General features: G+C 37.2%; 1 protein-coding gene across 1 annotated transcript in view; it reads left to right on the plus strand.

The window, feature by feature from the left end:
- The window catches only part of LOC150105358 (voltage-gated potassium channel subunit beta-2-like), a 740,084-nt gene that overhangs the window by 536,660 nt on the left and 187,320 nt on the right, over positions 1–16,104 (plus strand). The window contains exon 12 of the mRNA XM_090393939.1: positions 6,025–6,145. Coding sequence (XP_090250065.1) covers positions 6,025–6,145 — 121 coding nt within the window. The remainder of the gene's footprint in view (positions 1–6,024; positions 6,146–16,104) is intronic.

The following is a 16,104-nucleotide window of genomic DNA, read 5'->3' on the forward strand; positions in this document are numbered from 1 at the left end:
CATAACCAGTCTGGGTAGAGACCCTTCTCATGTTTTTGCATTATGGGATTTGAGGCAGTTGAAGTCAACAGCCCCTACAGATAGACTAGTCATGATGATACATCATGCACAGATTTTGTTTGCCTTTGCTTGGGTAAAAGATTCAAACAAGGATATAGTTGAGCCTGCGCTTCAGAGACATTTATCATAGGCAGTACATAACAGAAGACACCGAGAATCACAGGTCTTAAATCTGATCAGATCAAATATATTAGAAGATGTTATTATGAATAAAGTGTTGGTGCGTCCACCATTTAGTTAGAAAAGCCATGAGGTGATCAAAATGAAGTATTTTCTCTCTCTCTCTCTCTCTCTCTCTCTCTCTCTCTCTAGTTGGCTAGAGTGACTATGAGAGGTGATCATTTGGGTGGTGGCTAATCATATGACAACTCCTCTGAGGAAAAGCTATATGAGGGACTACAAGGCTTAGGAGATGGCTTGGAATTATAATATGGAATTAGAAGCTAAGCAGAAAGGAAATAAATGCTAATTAGGCCCGGGTCATAAGCTATTTAACAGCATCAGTGTATGAATTATATTTCAAATGTCAAAAGGCTAAACAAAGATATGTTTAAAATGGATGCATCAAGTGATTATACATGCATTTTAAAAGAAGACATGTGGAGGCAGCACAAGATGAATGATGACAATGATAAGGAAGTTGCACTAAGGAGTACAAAGAATAGGCTAGGAAGATGACTCTTTTGGTAAGGATATTAGCAGCTGAAATCACTCAGATGAAGAATAATCCTACCAAATTATCTTGATATGTTTCAAATAGATAAATGAATGGTTATGGGAGGATGGTGTCAGTGGATGAAGATGGCAGATTGGTAACTGCTGCAGAGGATATAGTTGAAGTATTCAGTGAGCAATTCATCCTCATGAGTGTGACATCGTGAGAAGTTTGAGTGTGGACGGAATGGGAAGAGAATCGGTTGATAGTAAGGAAGTATGGGGCATATGAGGAGGACTTAAGTAAACTTGATGACATTAAGGTTTCATGACCTATCACAATGAGTCCCAGGGAAAGTTTCCAGGAAGTTAGCAGCACCCTTGGCATACCTGTTTAACAACAGCATGCCAATGGGGAGTTTTCCAAAGGAATGGAAAGAGGGTTAAAAAAAAAAAATTATACTTCACAAAGATGGTGATAAGATTGAAGCTACAAATTATATGCCAGTCTGTGTGTCTGGAGTTGTGATCAAGGTGATAGAGTGTTTAGTGAGAGCTAGAGTACAGAATAGGCAACAGCAATGTTCTCTGTGGTAATGAGCATAAGTTTGTTAAAGGAAGGTTATATTTTACCACTGTAATGAACATATTGGACAAGGGAGCTACATATATGTTATACTTAGATTTTGCAAAGCAAGGTTTTTGATAGATTGCCACATAACAAGTTGATAATTACAGATGGGTATCAGCAAGTTGTGCATGTTGATGCACTATCCCAAAAGAGGAAAGTCACTAGAGGTGTACTGCAGCACTTCAAGGGTCTGTTTTGGGGCCATTATTGTTTACATTTTATATTAATGATATTGAGATGAGTTTATCTTGAGATATGCAGCTGTTTGAAGATTATTCAGAATTGAGGAGAACAATGAGAAATTAAGCAGGTGCAATCCTATAGAAGGATGTAAATAAAACTTGGAATTGACAAGTGAGGTGCTTCCAGTTCAGTTTGGCAGAAAGTATGGTTTTAAAATTTGTTAAGAAAAGAGGGAATGCAGAGTATAATATTGGGGAAATTTTGAACCACGTAACCACTAAATTTCAGGGACCTGAAGTTTAGTGGTTACATGGTTCAAGTAGTCAAATTATTGCATCATTGGATTATAGCAATGAAGTGGAGGACTTTGACATGCAGAAGTAAAGAGGATGTGGTTCCATTGTATATGGCCTTAATTAGGTCTCACATGAGACCTAATTAAGGCCTTATACTTATTAAGGACTATTATAAAAGTTGGTCATCTTGTTTTCATGTGGATAAGGATGCACTAGAAAGGTCTAGTCAAGATTGACTAATTGGTTTTCCCATCTGAAGGATGAAAACAGATTGAGGGACTGCCATTTGCAAAGTCGTGTGAATAAAAGAAGAAGGGATATGATTGAGACTTATAAATTGGCAAGGGATTGTTACTAGGTTAATGTGGAAGAGTTTTTTCCCCCCAGAACATAGAATGACAGGGCTAGCACAAGAAGCAATCCTTGGAAATTGTATAATCAAGGTATGAGCAATGAGGTTTTTTTGAGAGTGTGGGGTTCTTCAGATTGTAGTGAGTGTGCAAAGGTGGAATGTGTTTAAGGCATGGTTTGATGAGATTGTGAGTGACAGGGGATGGGAGTACCCTCGTGTGATGAGGTTTGCTTCCAAGGAGCTAGTGCTAATAATAACAATAATAGCTGCTGAAAAGTATTGTTTGAGTAACTTCAGTGTTTCATTTAACAGAACATTCATGAAGACAGATATAATATCAAAACTGATTAAGGGATCATTTGGACTAACATAAATCTCCAAGATTTCTTCTTTAAAATTGGGACTGTATTGGATAAAAGAAATAAATTTGTCTATGAAAGATGTAGTATAAATTAGTGGGGTGCTTTGTGATTTTGTAACAAGGTGAACATATGCAGTCAATGGTAGGTCATAATGGAACATTTACTTTGTGGGTTATGGGGAACATTATACGATATAGAAGGATAGTCATGATGAGTTTCTGCCGTGATGCGTTTCTATCCTATGCAGTAATGCCATTAATGAGTTTTTTAAGGTTGTTTATCTGACTACAGATTGGATGGTCAGAAAGAGAATGATGTGGTATAGTCATATAGTATTAAAATAAGTTTTCTATAGTATTATTTTCTGTCTTGAACCACAATTGTTTTTCTCTTATCAACTTTTGTGATTACAAAATGTGTATTTATCTTTAAGAACAAGCAATGCTTTGAGTTCTAGAGAAGACAGAATAGGGGATAGAAAGTTTAGACTTATAGAGAATTTGTACCACTTCAAAACAAAATTGGGTAGCTGTTTTTGGTTTTCTTGACTTTGCTACTGAAGAGTTTTATTTTTCTTATTATAATTAGATTTTTTTTTTAAAGTAAACCCACACATGAAAGGTTACAAGATCTAACACAACAGTGTCATGTGTGAGTAAGGAGAAAGAAGTAATCTATAGATGGCCAACTATAGGTGGGAGAGATTCTCCGACCTCAAACTTAGCGAAATATCTGACAAACATGATAACACCAGACATAGGAAAAAAAAAACAAAATCATTTATAAGAATAGTTTGCATTTCATGGAAAAGGTACATTTATAAGATTAAGTTTGCATTTCACTGAAAAGGTAATGGATATAAATACAGAACCTTCAGACATCTTAGCAAGTTTATAGTCAATCTCTTCACCTATGTACCCAGAAATGACACAGTGGATCCACTTGGAAATCTTTTTCCACCGGACACTGTAGAACGTTTCAAACACTGCATGGAAAACACTTTTTTAATTTTTCAAGACAAATATGGGATCAAAAAGAAGGATTTGTCATGGGTTTCCCCCCCCCCCCTTTCTCCAGCTTTAGCCAACCTATTTATTGAAAATTTTGAAACAAATGCATTAAAAACCTTTCAGAAAAGACCAAAAGTTTTGCTACATTAAGCCGATGATATTTTCGTTATTTGACCACAACAGTAGATGAGCTGATGGCTTTTGAAGATTATCTAAACAACTTGCATCCCAATATAAAATTCACTATTGAGAATAGCACAAAAAAATTACCTTTCCTTGATATCTTGTTGAAGTAAACGAAGAGGAAAAAAAGTTATCCTTCTCCAGTGGTGGCCAGTGAAAATTTTAAGTGGGGGTGCTGCATATACAAAAAAAAAAAAAAAAAAAAAAATTATTTTTTCCTAATCAGTAACGAATTTATGAATAAATAAATTTATATATTAAAAATTGCTTTATTAAAAATATTTAATCCTCACCATGAACAAACACCAATAGTAAAAATTTCATATCAATAGCAATGACAAGCACAAACAAATATCGGTGTTAGATCGCAGTGCATTTGTTTCGTGTAATGATAATTGAAAAAATATAATTCTTTTCATATTTTCAACAGTGACACTCATCATAATTCAGCCTTGTATCTATAATAAATAAATAATTATATGTTATTTTAACAAAATAAAATAAGATTAACAAAAAATAGTTCACCACGCACAAGCACCAATAATAAACGTTTCATATCTCACAGAAATAACGTGCTTATGGATACTAAAAATACACTGCTGTTTGGGCAGTGTGGGAATGACGTAACGTGCAATGACAAGCACAAACAAATATCGGCGTTAGATCGCAATGTATCTGTTTCGTAATCTAAAGCATTAATCGAACAATTCCAATTATTAATTATTCAATCAATGTCAAAACATAAACTGTAACCTTTAACATGTTGTATTGCATTTATATAATGTTGTAAGCATTGTTATTATTTATAAACTCAAACAAAATTTAAATTTTAAATTTTTTCCTTGGGGGTACTACAGTGTCGCAATGCTTATGTACGGGCTGCCACTGTCGTTCTCCATATACAGAAAGCCCACCACAACAGGAAGGTTTTTAAATGCCGCTTCACACCACCATGCAATGCAAAAAATAGGCATAATTAAACTTTGCGAGACAGGAGATACAATATATCTAGCACACTGATTAAAAGAAATAAAGAATTACACTACCTGGCACAGAACCTTGCACTTAATGGTTTCAAACCCAAGATGATAAAAAAAATCTTAATACAGCTTCTGCAACTTTCTTACTTAAACAAGATTTCAAGAATGTCACGAACAAAGTGGCTAGGATGCTCCATGAGTACAACATAAAAGTGGCGTTTCTACCTTTACAAAAAATATCAAGATTCCGGCATCCACCAAAACTGCCACATCACCCCCATGAAAAAACCAAGCATCTATGCGATTCATTGCTCTTGTGGCATTTTACATGCTCAGACGTGAGATCCGCATGTCTGAGCATGTAAAAGATGTCAATAAAGGAACAGAGCACAAATCAGGTTCAGCATTCCATACAGCCACTACTCGCCATCAAGTACTCTGGCAACAGACAAACATGTCATATATATTAATAATAATTGTTTCACAAGAAAATTTAAAGAATCCACACAAATGCTTAGGATCCCTGCGCAGTGCAATAATTAACTTAAATAAACTTAAATAACTAAAGACCACACTTGATTTTACATCAAGTGTGGTCTGCCTTCATCAAAATTTTAACTGCCACAGACCTAGGATATAGCACACGTGAATCACAGAATGCAACAACAACTAGCAATGTTCAAACACACATACAGTAACTAATATATCATTTGTATTATGGTTTCTCAATTATTTAACAGTTGTGAAGTTATTAAAAACATGTAATATGTGTAATTAATTGTCAATAAGTTTTTGTTGTGTAAACCTCTTATGTACCATTACCCTTAATGTAAGTCTTATGTTGCACGAAAATTGTTGGGTTTTTTAATTGTTTATTTTTAATAAACTCTTTATATTAGTATGTGGTCTCAATACCAAAAATTACCTACAGAAGTCCTTAACCACAGAAACCTATGTCTAAAAGATAATGTTGAATAGTCCAAGCCAACCCAGTTACAGGAATTTTTTGGATCAACTGAACTCAATACACCAATGAAAATTATGCACCTTTAGCTAATTAACAAGGACATTAAAAGCAGCTGAAATGTTCTGCATTAATAAGGATTAAATATTGTGACTTATTGTGTATGATGACATCTTAAAATTTAGTTGTTGCTTCGATGGATATATTATATTTGGTATATTTGAGGTGTAGCACCTAAAAATTCTCTCTCTCTCTCTCTCTCTCTCTCTGTGTGTGTGTGTGTGTGTGTGCGTGCGTGCGTGCTTGCATACATGCATGCATTGAATAAAATATTCTTTTCTATCTTCAGGAAGCCTATACAGTAGCTCGTCAGTTCAACTTGATTCCCCCACTTGTGGAACAAACAGAATACCACATGTTTCAAAGGGAGAAAGTAGAAATTCATCTTCCAGAATTATACCACAAAATTGGTAAGAGAGTAGATCATTCTGTTTCACCAACTATGAAGATTTATAAAATTGTACAGAATTTTCTTTAAATTAAAAAAAAAAAAGTTGTTTTAACTTTTCTGTGCTGACTTTCCTGTTAATGTATTTCAGAAACAGTGGAAAGAAGAAAAGATGATTTTTAAATTAATAATGCTTATTAAAAATGCAACAAGACTCAGTTAGAACTAGTCTTATCAAATTTCACTTTCCCATTATTATTATTATTATTATTATTATTATCATTATCACAACCGTCTAGTGTTGGAGGACTCCTCTGGGAGGTCTTCCCTTCAAGACACTTTTCTATGCTGACTTTCCTGTTAATGTATTTCAGAAACAGTGGAAAGAAGAAAAGATGATTTTTAAATTAATAATGCTTATTAAAAATGCAACAAGACTCAGTTAGAACTAGTCTTATCAAATTTCACTTTCCCATTATTATTATTATTATTATTATCATTATCACAACCGTCTAGTGTTGGAGGACTCCTCTGGGAGGTCTTCCCTTCAAGACAAACAGTCCACTCCTGACAGCTACAGATCTCTAGTTAAGCCAAGTCCCAATGTCATTAACATGCAAGTTTAACAACAATGGTCCCAAAACAAATCCCTGTGGCACTCCACTAGTGAACTTCCCCTTTTTGGGATACCACTCCTTCATATACAACCTGCTGATGCCTGTCTGACAGCCAGTCAACTATCCAACTTACACACCAGAGATGTGCAGCTGTTTGCTGATTATGTAAAATTGGCAAGGGCTATAAGAAGTTGAGCAGATGTTGTGGCCTTGCAGAAGGATCTGAATAGACTGTGAGCAGGGCAGTTTTTATGAAGTGAATTTGTCACATTGTTGTAGTACATAATCGTATTGCTGATATATGGCTTTCTCCTAACATACCAATGCTGACCATCAAAGAATACTGCTGTCTGTTATTAACCCACTTCTAAATCCTAGTCTTCATGAGTCTTCACCAACTTCTCTAATAGCTTAACAACAATCCTAGACACACACACACACACACACACACACATACACACACACACACACACACACACACACACACACACACACACACACACACACACACACACACATTGGCCTATAATTTGTAACCTTAGTCCTATCCCCCCCCCTCTGTGAAGTGGAATAATTTTCCCCACCTTCCATTCCTTTGGGACATGCCCTGTTGCAATACTCATGTTAAATAGTCATGCCAAAGGTACCATTAATTCCACAGGGCACTCCCTCACACATTGTGATATACTGTCAAATCCTGTTACCTTATTAACATCAAGTTTACTTAATTCCTCATATATGTCCTGCTCATTTACCATCAGTCCCTCTTTCACCTTACCCTCTACACTCCATCTTCTCCTGATGTTGCCTTCATGAGTGTATTTCATAAGGATGAAATACACTGATAAGCTGATCATTGAGTGTCATCAGCTAGCATCATCCTCTCATAGTCATTTTTCCTTCTATCATATCGAAAGAATTCACTAGGATTTTTCTTAGCTTGATTAGCTAATTTCATATATGTCCTGCTCATTTACCATCAGTCCCTCTTTCACCTTACCCTCTACACTCCATCTTCTCCTGATGTTGCCTTCATGAGTGTATTTCATAAGGATGAAATACACTGATAAGCTGATCATTGAGTGTCATCAGCTAGCATCATCCTCTCATAGTCATTTTTCCTTCTATCATATCGAAAGAATTCACTAGGATTTTTCTTAGCTTGATTAGCTAATTTCTTCTCATACTGCCTTTATCAATTGGATTACATTGGGAAGAGGAAGATGCATGTAGCATCTTCCTCTAGTATAAATTGGGAAGAGGAAGATGCATGTAGCAATAAAGGAATGGAATTTCTAGAATTGTTGCAAGACTATTGTTGCTAACATATTTTTTAGCACCAATAGTAAGCTGTATTCCACAGGTGAAGAAGCGGACACAATTTGGTGTAAAGTGGATAACAAACAATATCAAACAGGAACTACATGTAAAAACGAGGTTATGGAGGACAGATACACGAAGAATATAAGATGCAGACCAGGAGAGTGACCAGAATGGTGAGGAAGGCAAAACTGAAATATGAGAGGAGATTGGCACTAAGATCCAAAGAAAATCCTAGGGAATTTTTAGCTATTTGGCCAGTAGGTGGAGATACAATTGTGGAAGAATGACATTGTGGGATAAAAATGGGAATAGAGTGACTGATGCAGAGGACATAGTGGAATTGTTTAATGAGCACTTTATTGGAGTATTTCATCCTGGAGGAGGTTTTAATACTCAGTATTTGGAACACACTCTCCTCTTGCACTTCTAAACCCTGAACCTGCCCTATCCCTCTAGTATTAATAGTAAAGCTGTTGGACTGGATGGTATTTCACCACGGGTTTTGAGAGAATGTGCTAAAGAACTGACAGCTCCATTGACCTGGCTTTTCAATAAAAGTCTGGCTGTGGGAAAGGTACCCAGGGAATGGAAGGAAGGTAAGATAGTGCCGCTGCATAAGGGTGGTAGCAGACTAGAAGTGTCTAATTATAGGCCTGTTTTTTGTGTGTGTCATCAATAGTTGTTAAGGTCTTGGAGAAATTAGTGAGGGACTATATACAGCGTTGGGCAGATGAGGGTAATGTTATCTGTGAGAATCAACATGGATTTGTTAAGAGATGCTCTTGCTTTGGTAATATGATTGCCTTTTATAATAAAGTGACAAGAGCAGTTGATGAGGGAAAGGCATATACTGCCATTTTTTTGGATTTAGCGAAGGCATTTGACAGGGTGCCACATGATAAGCTGATATTTAAGTTGCAGCACTTGGGTTTAAATGTTGGGTTAGTCCAGTGGTCACTAAAGGGGTCGATTCATGCTCAGCGGTCGATTGGGGGTCGACAGAAAAATATAAGACATCATTGTATGGGTAATATTTAATTCGGTTAACTTGATTACCTCCATGACAAAAGACATGGAGGTAATGACATCGCAATTAAGAGGGAATCGTGGGATCAGTACCTCCATCTTACAGGTCCATGAATAGGACCTGTAAGATGAAATAAGGTCATGAAAATAGTTACTGAGGCCAATCAAGTAGGCCAAAATGACGTATTTACCAATAAACGGATGTTGGTGGTTCCTGCCGGCCGGCACATTGGGAGTGAGATTGCAACACATGCGTGGTTCTTATTTACTGATACTTACGAGTATTCGATCCCAGTCTCACTTTTGCGCATCGACATATAAGTGAGCGTTAATGTTCTAAAATTCATCAACATACATATTATAATTCAATCGTTATTCATTCACGAACTAAACTTCTCTATGTTGAAGAGTTGAGCAGCACTGGTAGTAATACCAGTGATATTAATACCAGTAGTTTATTAATATCACTAGTAATACCAGTGATATTACTAATGATAGTAATAGTAGTAGTAATAGTAATATAATAATATATACTATATTATACATACAATAAACACTGTAACTATAAAATAAACAATCTAAAAACTCACACAAGCGTCTTTTTTTGCTTGTCCTATTATAATTACGTAATAGTAAAATATAGGGGGGGGTCGATAAAAAGTCAAGAAATGCTTGAAGGGGTCGACGGGCAAATAACTTTGGCGACCCCCTGGGTTAGTCAAATGGATTCAGGATTGGCTGACTGATAGTTATCAGAGAACTGTATATGATGGGGCAATATCAAGGAAGCAGAAGGTTACAAGTGGGGTTCCACAGGGCTCAGTAGGTAGCCCTGCAAGAGGATTTGAATAAACTAGACAGATGGGCAAATGAATGGGGGGGGGGGTCAGTTCAATGCAGCAAAATGTAAAGTCATGAGGTTTGGGATCCATCGATTGGAGGATGCATACTCGATTGGAGGAGCTGTACTGGAGGAGGTAGGGGAGACAAGAGATCTGAGGGTGATGATTGATAGAATACTGAAATTCAGGGAGCATATTCAAGGTGGTGAGGGTAACTCAGAGGATTGCTGCAATACTGAGAAGGATGCTGATCTGCAGAGATAAAAGAGTTATCATTCTGTTGTAGTAAGAAGTAAAGAAGTAGACTCTGATCAGACCACACTTAGACTATTGTTCTCAGATTTCATCCACTGAGACTATTGTTCTCAGATATCCAGGATTTGAAGGGGATAAATTGACTGTGGAAAGGGTACAGAGGAAGATAACAAAGATGGTTTCAGGATTGTACAATATGAGTTATGAGTATCGACTGAGGGAATGTGGACTGCAGAGTTTGGTGGATAGAAGAAAGAGATGTGATATGATCGAGAACTCTCCAAGGTAGACATTGGAGAGTTCTTTCACTTGGTGGAACAGCAAGAAGGAGCGATGACAAGAGGGCCATCCCTGGAAGTTACGAAAGGAGGCTGTGCGCAGGAGGGTGAGGAGAGGTTTCTTTGCATGGAGGGTGGTTGAACCTTGGAATGCATTGCCTGAGAGAGTGGTTGGAGCAGGAAAGATTGGTTCAAGGAGTGATAAACTTTGTGTTTCCTAAAAATGACCTTCCACGAGAGTCTTTTGACTCCATGGAGGCCTGGATAATAATAATAATAATAATTATAATAACTAACTGGGCAACTTGGCTTTCACCTTAAAGTCGAAGTTTTGAGTATTCACATAAGCACAAAGAATGTGAATTAATACTACATTATAATTTGGTCTACAATAAATCTAAAATAGCTTACCATAAACCTAGCTGCCCTTTTCATGGAACAGGAGCAAATATAATGATGAATTATCATCAGCCAGTTGAGAAGGCACAATGTTAGAAATAATTGGATTTTATTAAATTGTATTACAGGATAAAATGTGAACTTGAGTAACTGGAGAAACAATTGGTATGTGATGTAGAAAGAGGGTGAAAGAAAAAAAGAAAGAGCGGATGGGAAAAGCATAAAAGTGTGAGAAATTAGGAGAAAAAAGAAAGTATTATATGGCAGTTTGATGAGAAAGTGATAAAAGTGTGTTTCTCAGGTGTGAAGATAAAGGATAATAGTGAAACTGTAACTCTGCAGAAGAAAGAAGTGAATGAGTTAATTTTGGCAGGCACAAATGATTCAAAAAGGTAATAAATATTCAGTGAGAGAGGATATGAAAGACTTGTTTGAAGAACCAAAAAGAAAGAGTAAGAAAGTAAAAGCTGTGAGTCTGCTACCTTAGTATGATAAGACAGTATTGAGAAGAAATGCCATGATTGTCAATGAGCAGATTATGTAGGGGGAATGATGTTCAGTTTATAGATGGGTGGAGTGAATTTGATGGACAAAAGAACCTGTATGTGCCTAATGGGCTGCACTTGAATGACTTGGGAGTTAGATGTTTGAAGAAAGTGTTGTTTAGTGAGAGTTTGGAGGTGCAAAACCAATGACTCTAGAGATATTAAGTGAGAAGCAATCGATCATGTGTCTAGCCACTCCTGGGACAAATGAGTGCAGGAATGACTCTGAGGAAATAGCAAACTCTGGGATAGATGAGTATGAGTGATTTTGAAGAGCTGGGTACAGTTTCCCTGAGTTCCAAATCTGAATGGGCATGTACTAACATTATGTAAGGGTAACTGTGGGCCCAAGGGGATGTTGAAATGCATGTACACAAATGTCTGAAGTATCAGAAATAAATGAGAGGAGTTTTGGGCATTGGTCAGTGACTTGCTAAAAATTATTGGCGTCAGCAAGACCTTTTGTCAGAGAATGATGTAGTTACAGGGATGGAAATGTAACAGATATTATTATTATTATTATTATTAATATTTGACCTCCATGGAGTCAGAGACTCATCGTGGAAGGTACTCACTATTGCATTCAATGCTCATCCAACCACGTCTTAAACTGTTTCAATGTGTCCACAACACAATCAGGCAATGCATTCCATTCACGAACTACTCTCCATGCAAAGAACCTGCTTCTCACTCCTTTGCTCACACTCTCCTTATACAGTTTCCAGCAATGGCCTCTTGTTCTACTCCCCTCTCCCATTCTATAAAAAATCTCTTCCATGTCTACCCGATAACAACCCCTGACTAGCTTATATGTCTCAATCATATCCCCCCTCCTCCTATTCATGAGGCTCTGCAACTTACATTCTCTCAATCTGTCCTCTTACTCCATATTCCAAAGACCACTGACTACCTTTGTGAATCTTCTCTGTATCCTTTCCAGCATATCCTTGTCACCATGAAAACCTGGCGACCAAATCTGTGCACAATAATCCATATGAGGCCTGATCAAGGCCTTATACAATGGAATAATAACCTCTCTATTTCTGCATGTTAGGGTTCTCTGCATTATTGCCATTATTCAATGTGATGTCTTCACAACCTGTGCAGTGTGGCCCCTGAATTTCAGGTCCTTGTCCACCATCACTTCTAGATCTCTCATCTCCTCTACTTCTGTTAAAGTTTCCTCACCAAGTGTATACTTTGCATCCCATCGTTGTTTACCAAATCTCAAAACCTTACACTTGACAACATTGAACTGACCGTTCCCATTCATGCAATCTATTCAAGTCAAAGGCATTAACATCAGCCTGACTGTGCATTGCTCTCCCCAGTTTTGCATCATCCGCAAATAGCTGGATATCACTAGTTAAACACGACCCAATATCATTAACATACAAATTGAACAACAATGGCCCAAAACTGACCCCTACAGCACACACACACCACTGGTGACCTTTCTCTTTCGAGATACTGCACCCCATATACAACTTTCCAACACCCAGTCACTGATCCAACACAGAAGTCTGTTATCCACATCTTTTTCAATTTATTTAAGAGCTTGTCATGTGGCAATCTATCAAAAGCTTTTGCAAAATCCAAGTACACCATTGTATATGCATCTCCCTTGTCCAAGATATTTGTAATCTTGTTATAGTACATAAGTAAGTTAGTGAAACATGATTTCCTCTTAGCAAACTGATGCTGATAACCACAGAGAATACTGCTGTTATCAACCCATTTCTGTATCCTACTTCTCACCGATGTCTCCAGGACCATCACCACAACTCCACAACACACTCAGGCAATACATTCCACTCACCAACCACCCTCCATGCAAAGAACCTGCTTCTCACTCCTTTGCTCACACCTTCCATATTGTATTTTCGGAGAAGATATAGGGAATAGGTCAGGATGAGGAGGAGTATTATTAATGATAACTGCGGAACTTCAACAAACATAAATTGAAGTTAAGGAAGAATGTAGATCTGAATGAACACATGGATGACATGCATCAGTAGATTAGCACGAGTTCAAACCAAGCAATTATCACTGGAGTTTCAATTATGGAAATATAAATTCTGTGGAAGAAAGGGCACATGGCAAAATGGAAATGGAATTTACAGTTACTAAGGGATAATTACCTGAATCAGCACATTATGGAGGGAACCAGAGTTTTAAGAGTGTTGGATCTGGTAATAGCAACATAAGATCTATAACTACAATAGCAACTGTACCTCCAGTTGGGGAAAGTGACCATGCACTAATGACATTCATTTCATGTAGATTTATATGTCATGTCACTGCTCCAAGTTATCTCCTAAGTTTGTCATAATTGCCTTCTTTGTAGTACTACATATATCCTTTCTTGACTAAAAATTCCACATGTTGAGGAACCTTCTAGGACAAGATGGTCACTTTTCCCAACTAGAAGAAATAGGCTGGAATTGTGGGCATGTGAAAATGGATGTCAGTAAATGTAAAGTCGTTCACTTTGGCGTGATTAGATATCCAATGTCATATTTTATTGGTGGGATTATACTAGAAGAAACTAATGAAACTGGGATCCTGGAGTGTTAATTGATAGGAAGTTGAAGTTCGGGGGCCATGTAGCAAAGATTGCAAATACAATCTCTGCTGCAAATACAATGATAACTGCAATGCTGAAACAAATGTTCACAAGTAAAAATAAGGATGTCATTTTGCCTTTTTACAAGGCCTTGATAAGACCTTACTTGGACTATTGTGTGCAGGTCTGGTCTCCTGGTTTCCATTGTGATTCTGATATATTGGAGAGAGTGCAAAGGAGAGTGTAAAAAATTATATTAGTACTGTGCAATTCTGATTATGAAGACAGATTGAGAATTTGTAGACTGCAGACACTAGCAAACAGGAGAAAAAGGGGTGATATGATTAAGACTTATAAACTTCTGAAAGGGTAATACAGGATTTTGATTGATGGAATTTTTCAATTTATGGAGGGTGGGGAAAGGACAAGAGGGCATCCTTGGAAGCTGAGAATGAATGAAATGAAAGCTGAGGGTGGTGCGTGATTGGAATGGATTGCCATTGGATGTTGTGAGTGCAAGCAGTGTGAATGAATTCAAGAATAAGTATGATAGCTGGTGCATGTAGCACGTGGCCTCCCTTGATGAACCCCTGATTCCCTGTAGTTCTCTCGTAATCATAATAATAATAAAATTCAGGAATGGATGGATAGGAATATGATACTCAACAGGGGTCAGCATGGCTTTGTAAAAGGGAGGTCATGCTTCAGTAATTTATTAACATTTTATAATATGGTGACAGTGGAATCGGATTAAGGAAATGGCTACATTGTGATACTGCTGGACTTTGAAAAGGCATTTAACAGAATTCTGCATGGAAACGTGTCACATAAGTTGGAGCAAATGGGAATGGATATGAGGTTGGTGGGATTGTCTGATAGATAGATATCAGAGGGTGGTGGAGTGCAATCAAGGCAAATGAGGATGCTAACAGAGTTCTCCAGGACTCTGTACTAGAACCACTACCTCTTTAATTTGTACATTAATGATATAGTGGAAGATTTGAAGGCATTGGGAGATATGAGTTGTTTGCATGATGCAAAACTGGGGAGGCAATAGTTGATAAAGATGATATAGATATCTTGCAGGATGAATTAAATAAATTGGCAGTGTGGTCAAAGGACGGTGGTTTTCAATTTTATGTTGTAAAATTTAAGGTACTGCACTTTGGGATGAAAGGATTACATACTTCATACACATCGATGCTACTAGAGCACAGGAAATTGATGAGGGTAGAGATCTAGGGGGTGATGGTGGATGGAGATTTGAAATTCAGAGGATATATTGCAAATGTTGGCAGAATAGCTCAGAGGAATACTTGGATGTTGAAGAATACATTGACAAGTAAAGATATGGAGATTATTAACCCTCTTTATAAGCCTATGATTCATTCACATGTTGACTACTGTGTACAGATTTGGTCACCAGCATTCTAGGGGACTGAGAGGTAGTGGAGAGGATTCAGAGAGGAGTGATCAAGCTCATGACAGGTCTGTGGAACATTCTCTATGAGTATAGATTGAAGGTGTGAGTTGCAGAATTTAGCTGACAGGAAGAGGAGAGGCGATATGATAGACACTTATAAGTTACTAAAGGGATTCTATAAGATTGACACAAAAGAAATTTTTCAATAGATGGGGAGTAGGGGAAAAACAAGGGATCAACTGGGAAGTTATGTAAGAGTGTGGTTAGTAAGGATGGATGGACTAGGTTCTTTACTTGGAGAGTGGTGAATAAGTGTAATGGATTGCCAGAGGTGGTTGTGAGTGCTCCAACAGTGAATAAGTTTAAGGAGATGTATGACAGTTATTGTGTTAATGGATAGTTTGGGTTTCCCACGATGAGTCTTTCGACTCCATGGTGTACCTCTATAAATCATCATCGTCATCATCATGCATATCAAGGATTTAAGCCTAGCATGGCCTGTTCCAGCCTTAGAAGTCATTGTTGAATAGTTTAAGAGGACGTCCTGGTTTTCTTTTTCCTAATGGCTTGTACTTTAAGGCTTGTTTTGGTAATCTTTCTGTTTTCATTCTTTGAACGTGTTCCATCCATTTATGTTTATATTTTAAAATTTTTTCTATTACTGGTTCTTGGTTTAATTCTTTCATAATTTTGTTTCTTTTGTGATC

This window comes from Typopeltis vanoorti, chromosome 6 (assembly GCF_054136105.1).
Source record: "Typopeltis vanoorti isolate ZY-2024b chromosome 6, IOZ_Tvanoo_1.0, whole genome shotgun sequence".
NCBI lineage: Eukaryota > Metazoa > Arthropoda > Arachnida > Uropygi > Thelyphonidae > Typopeltis > Typopeltis vanoorti.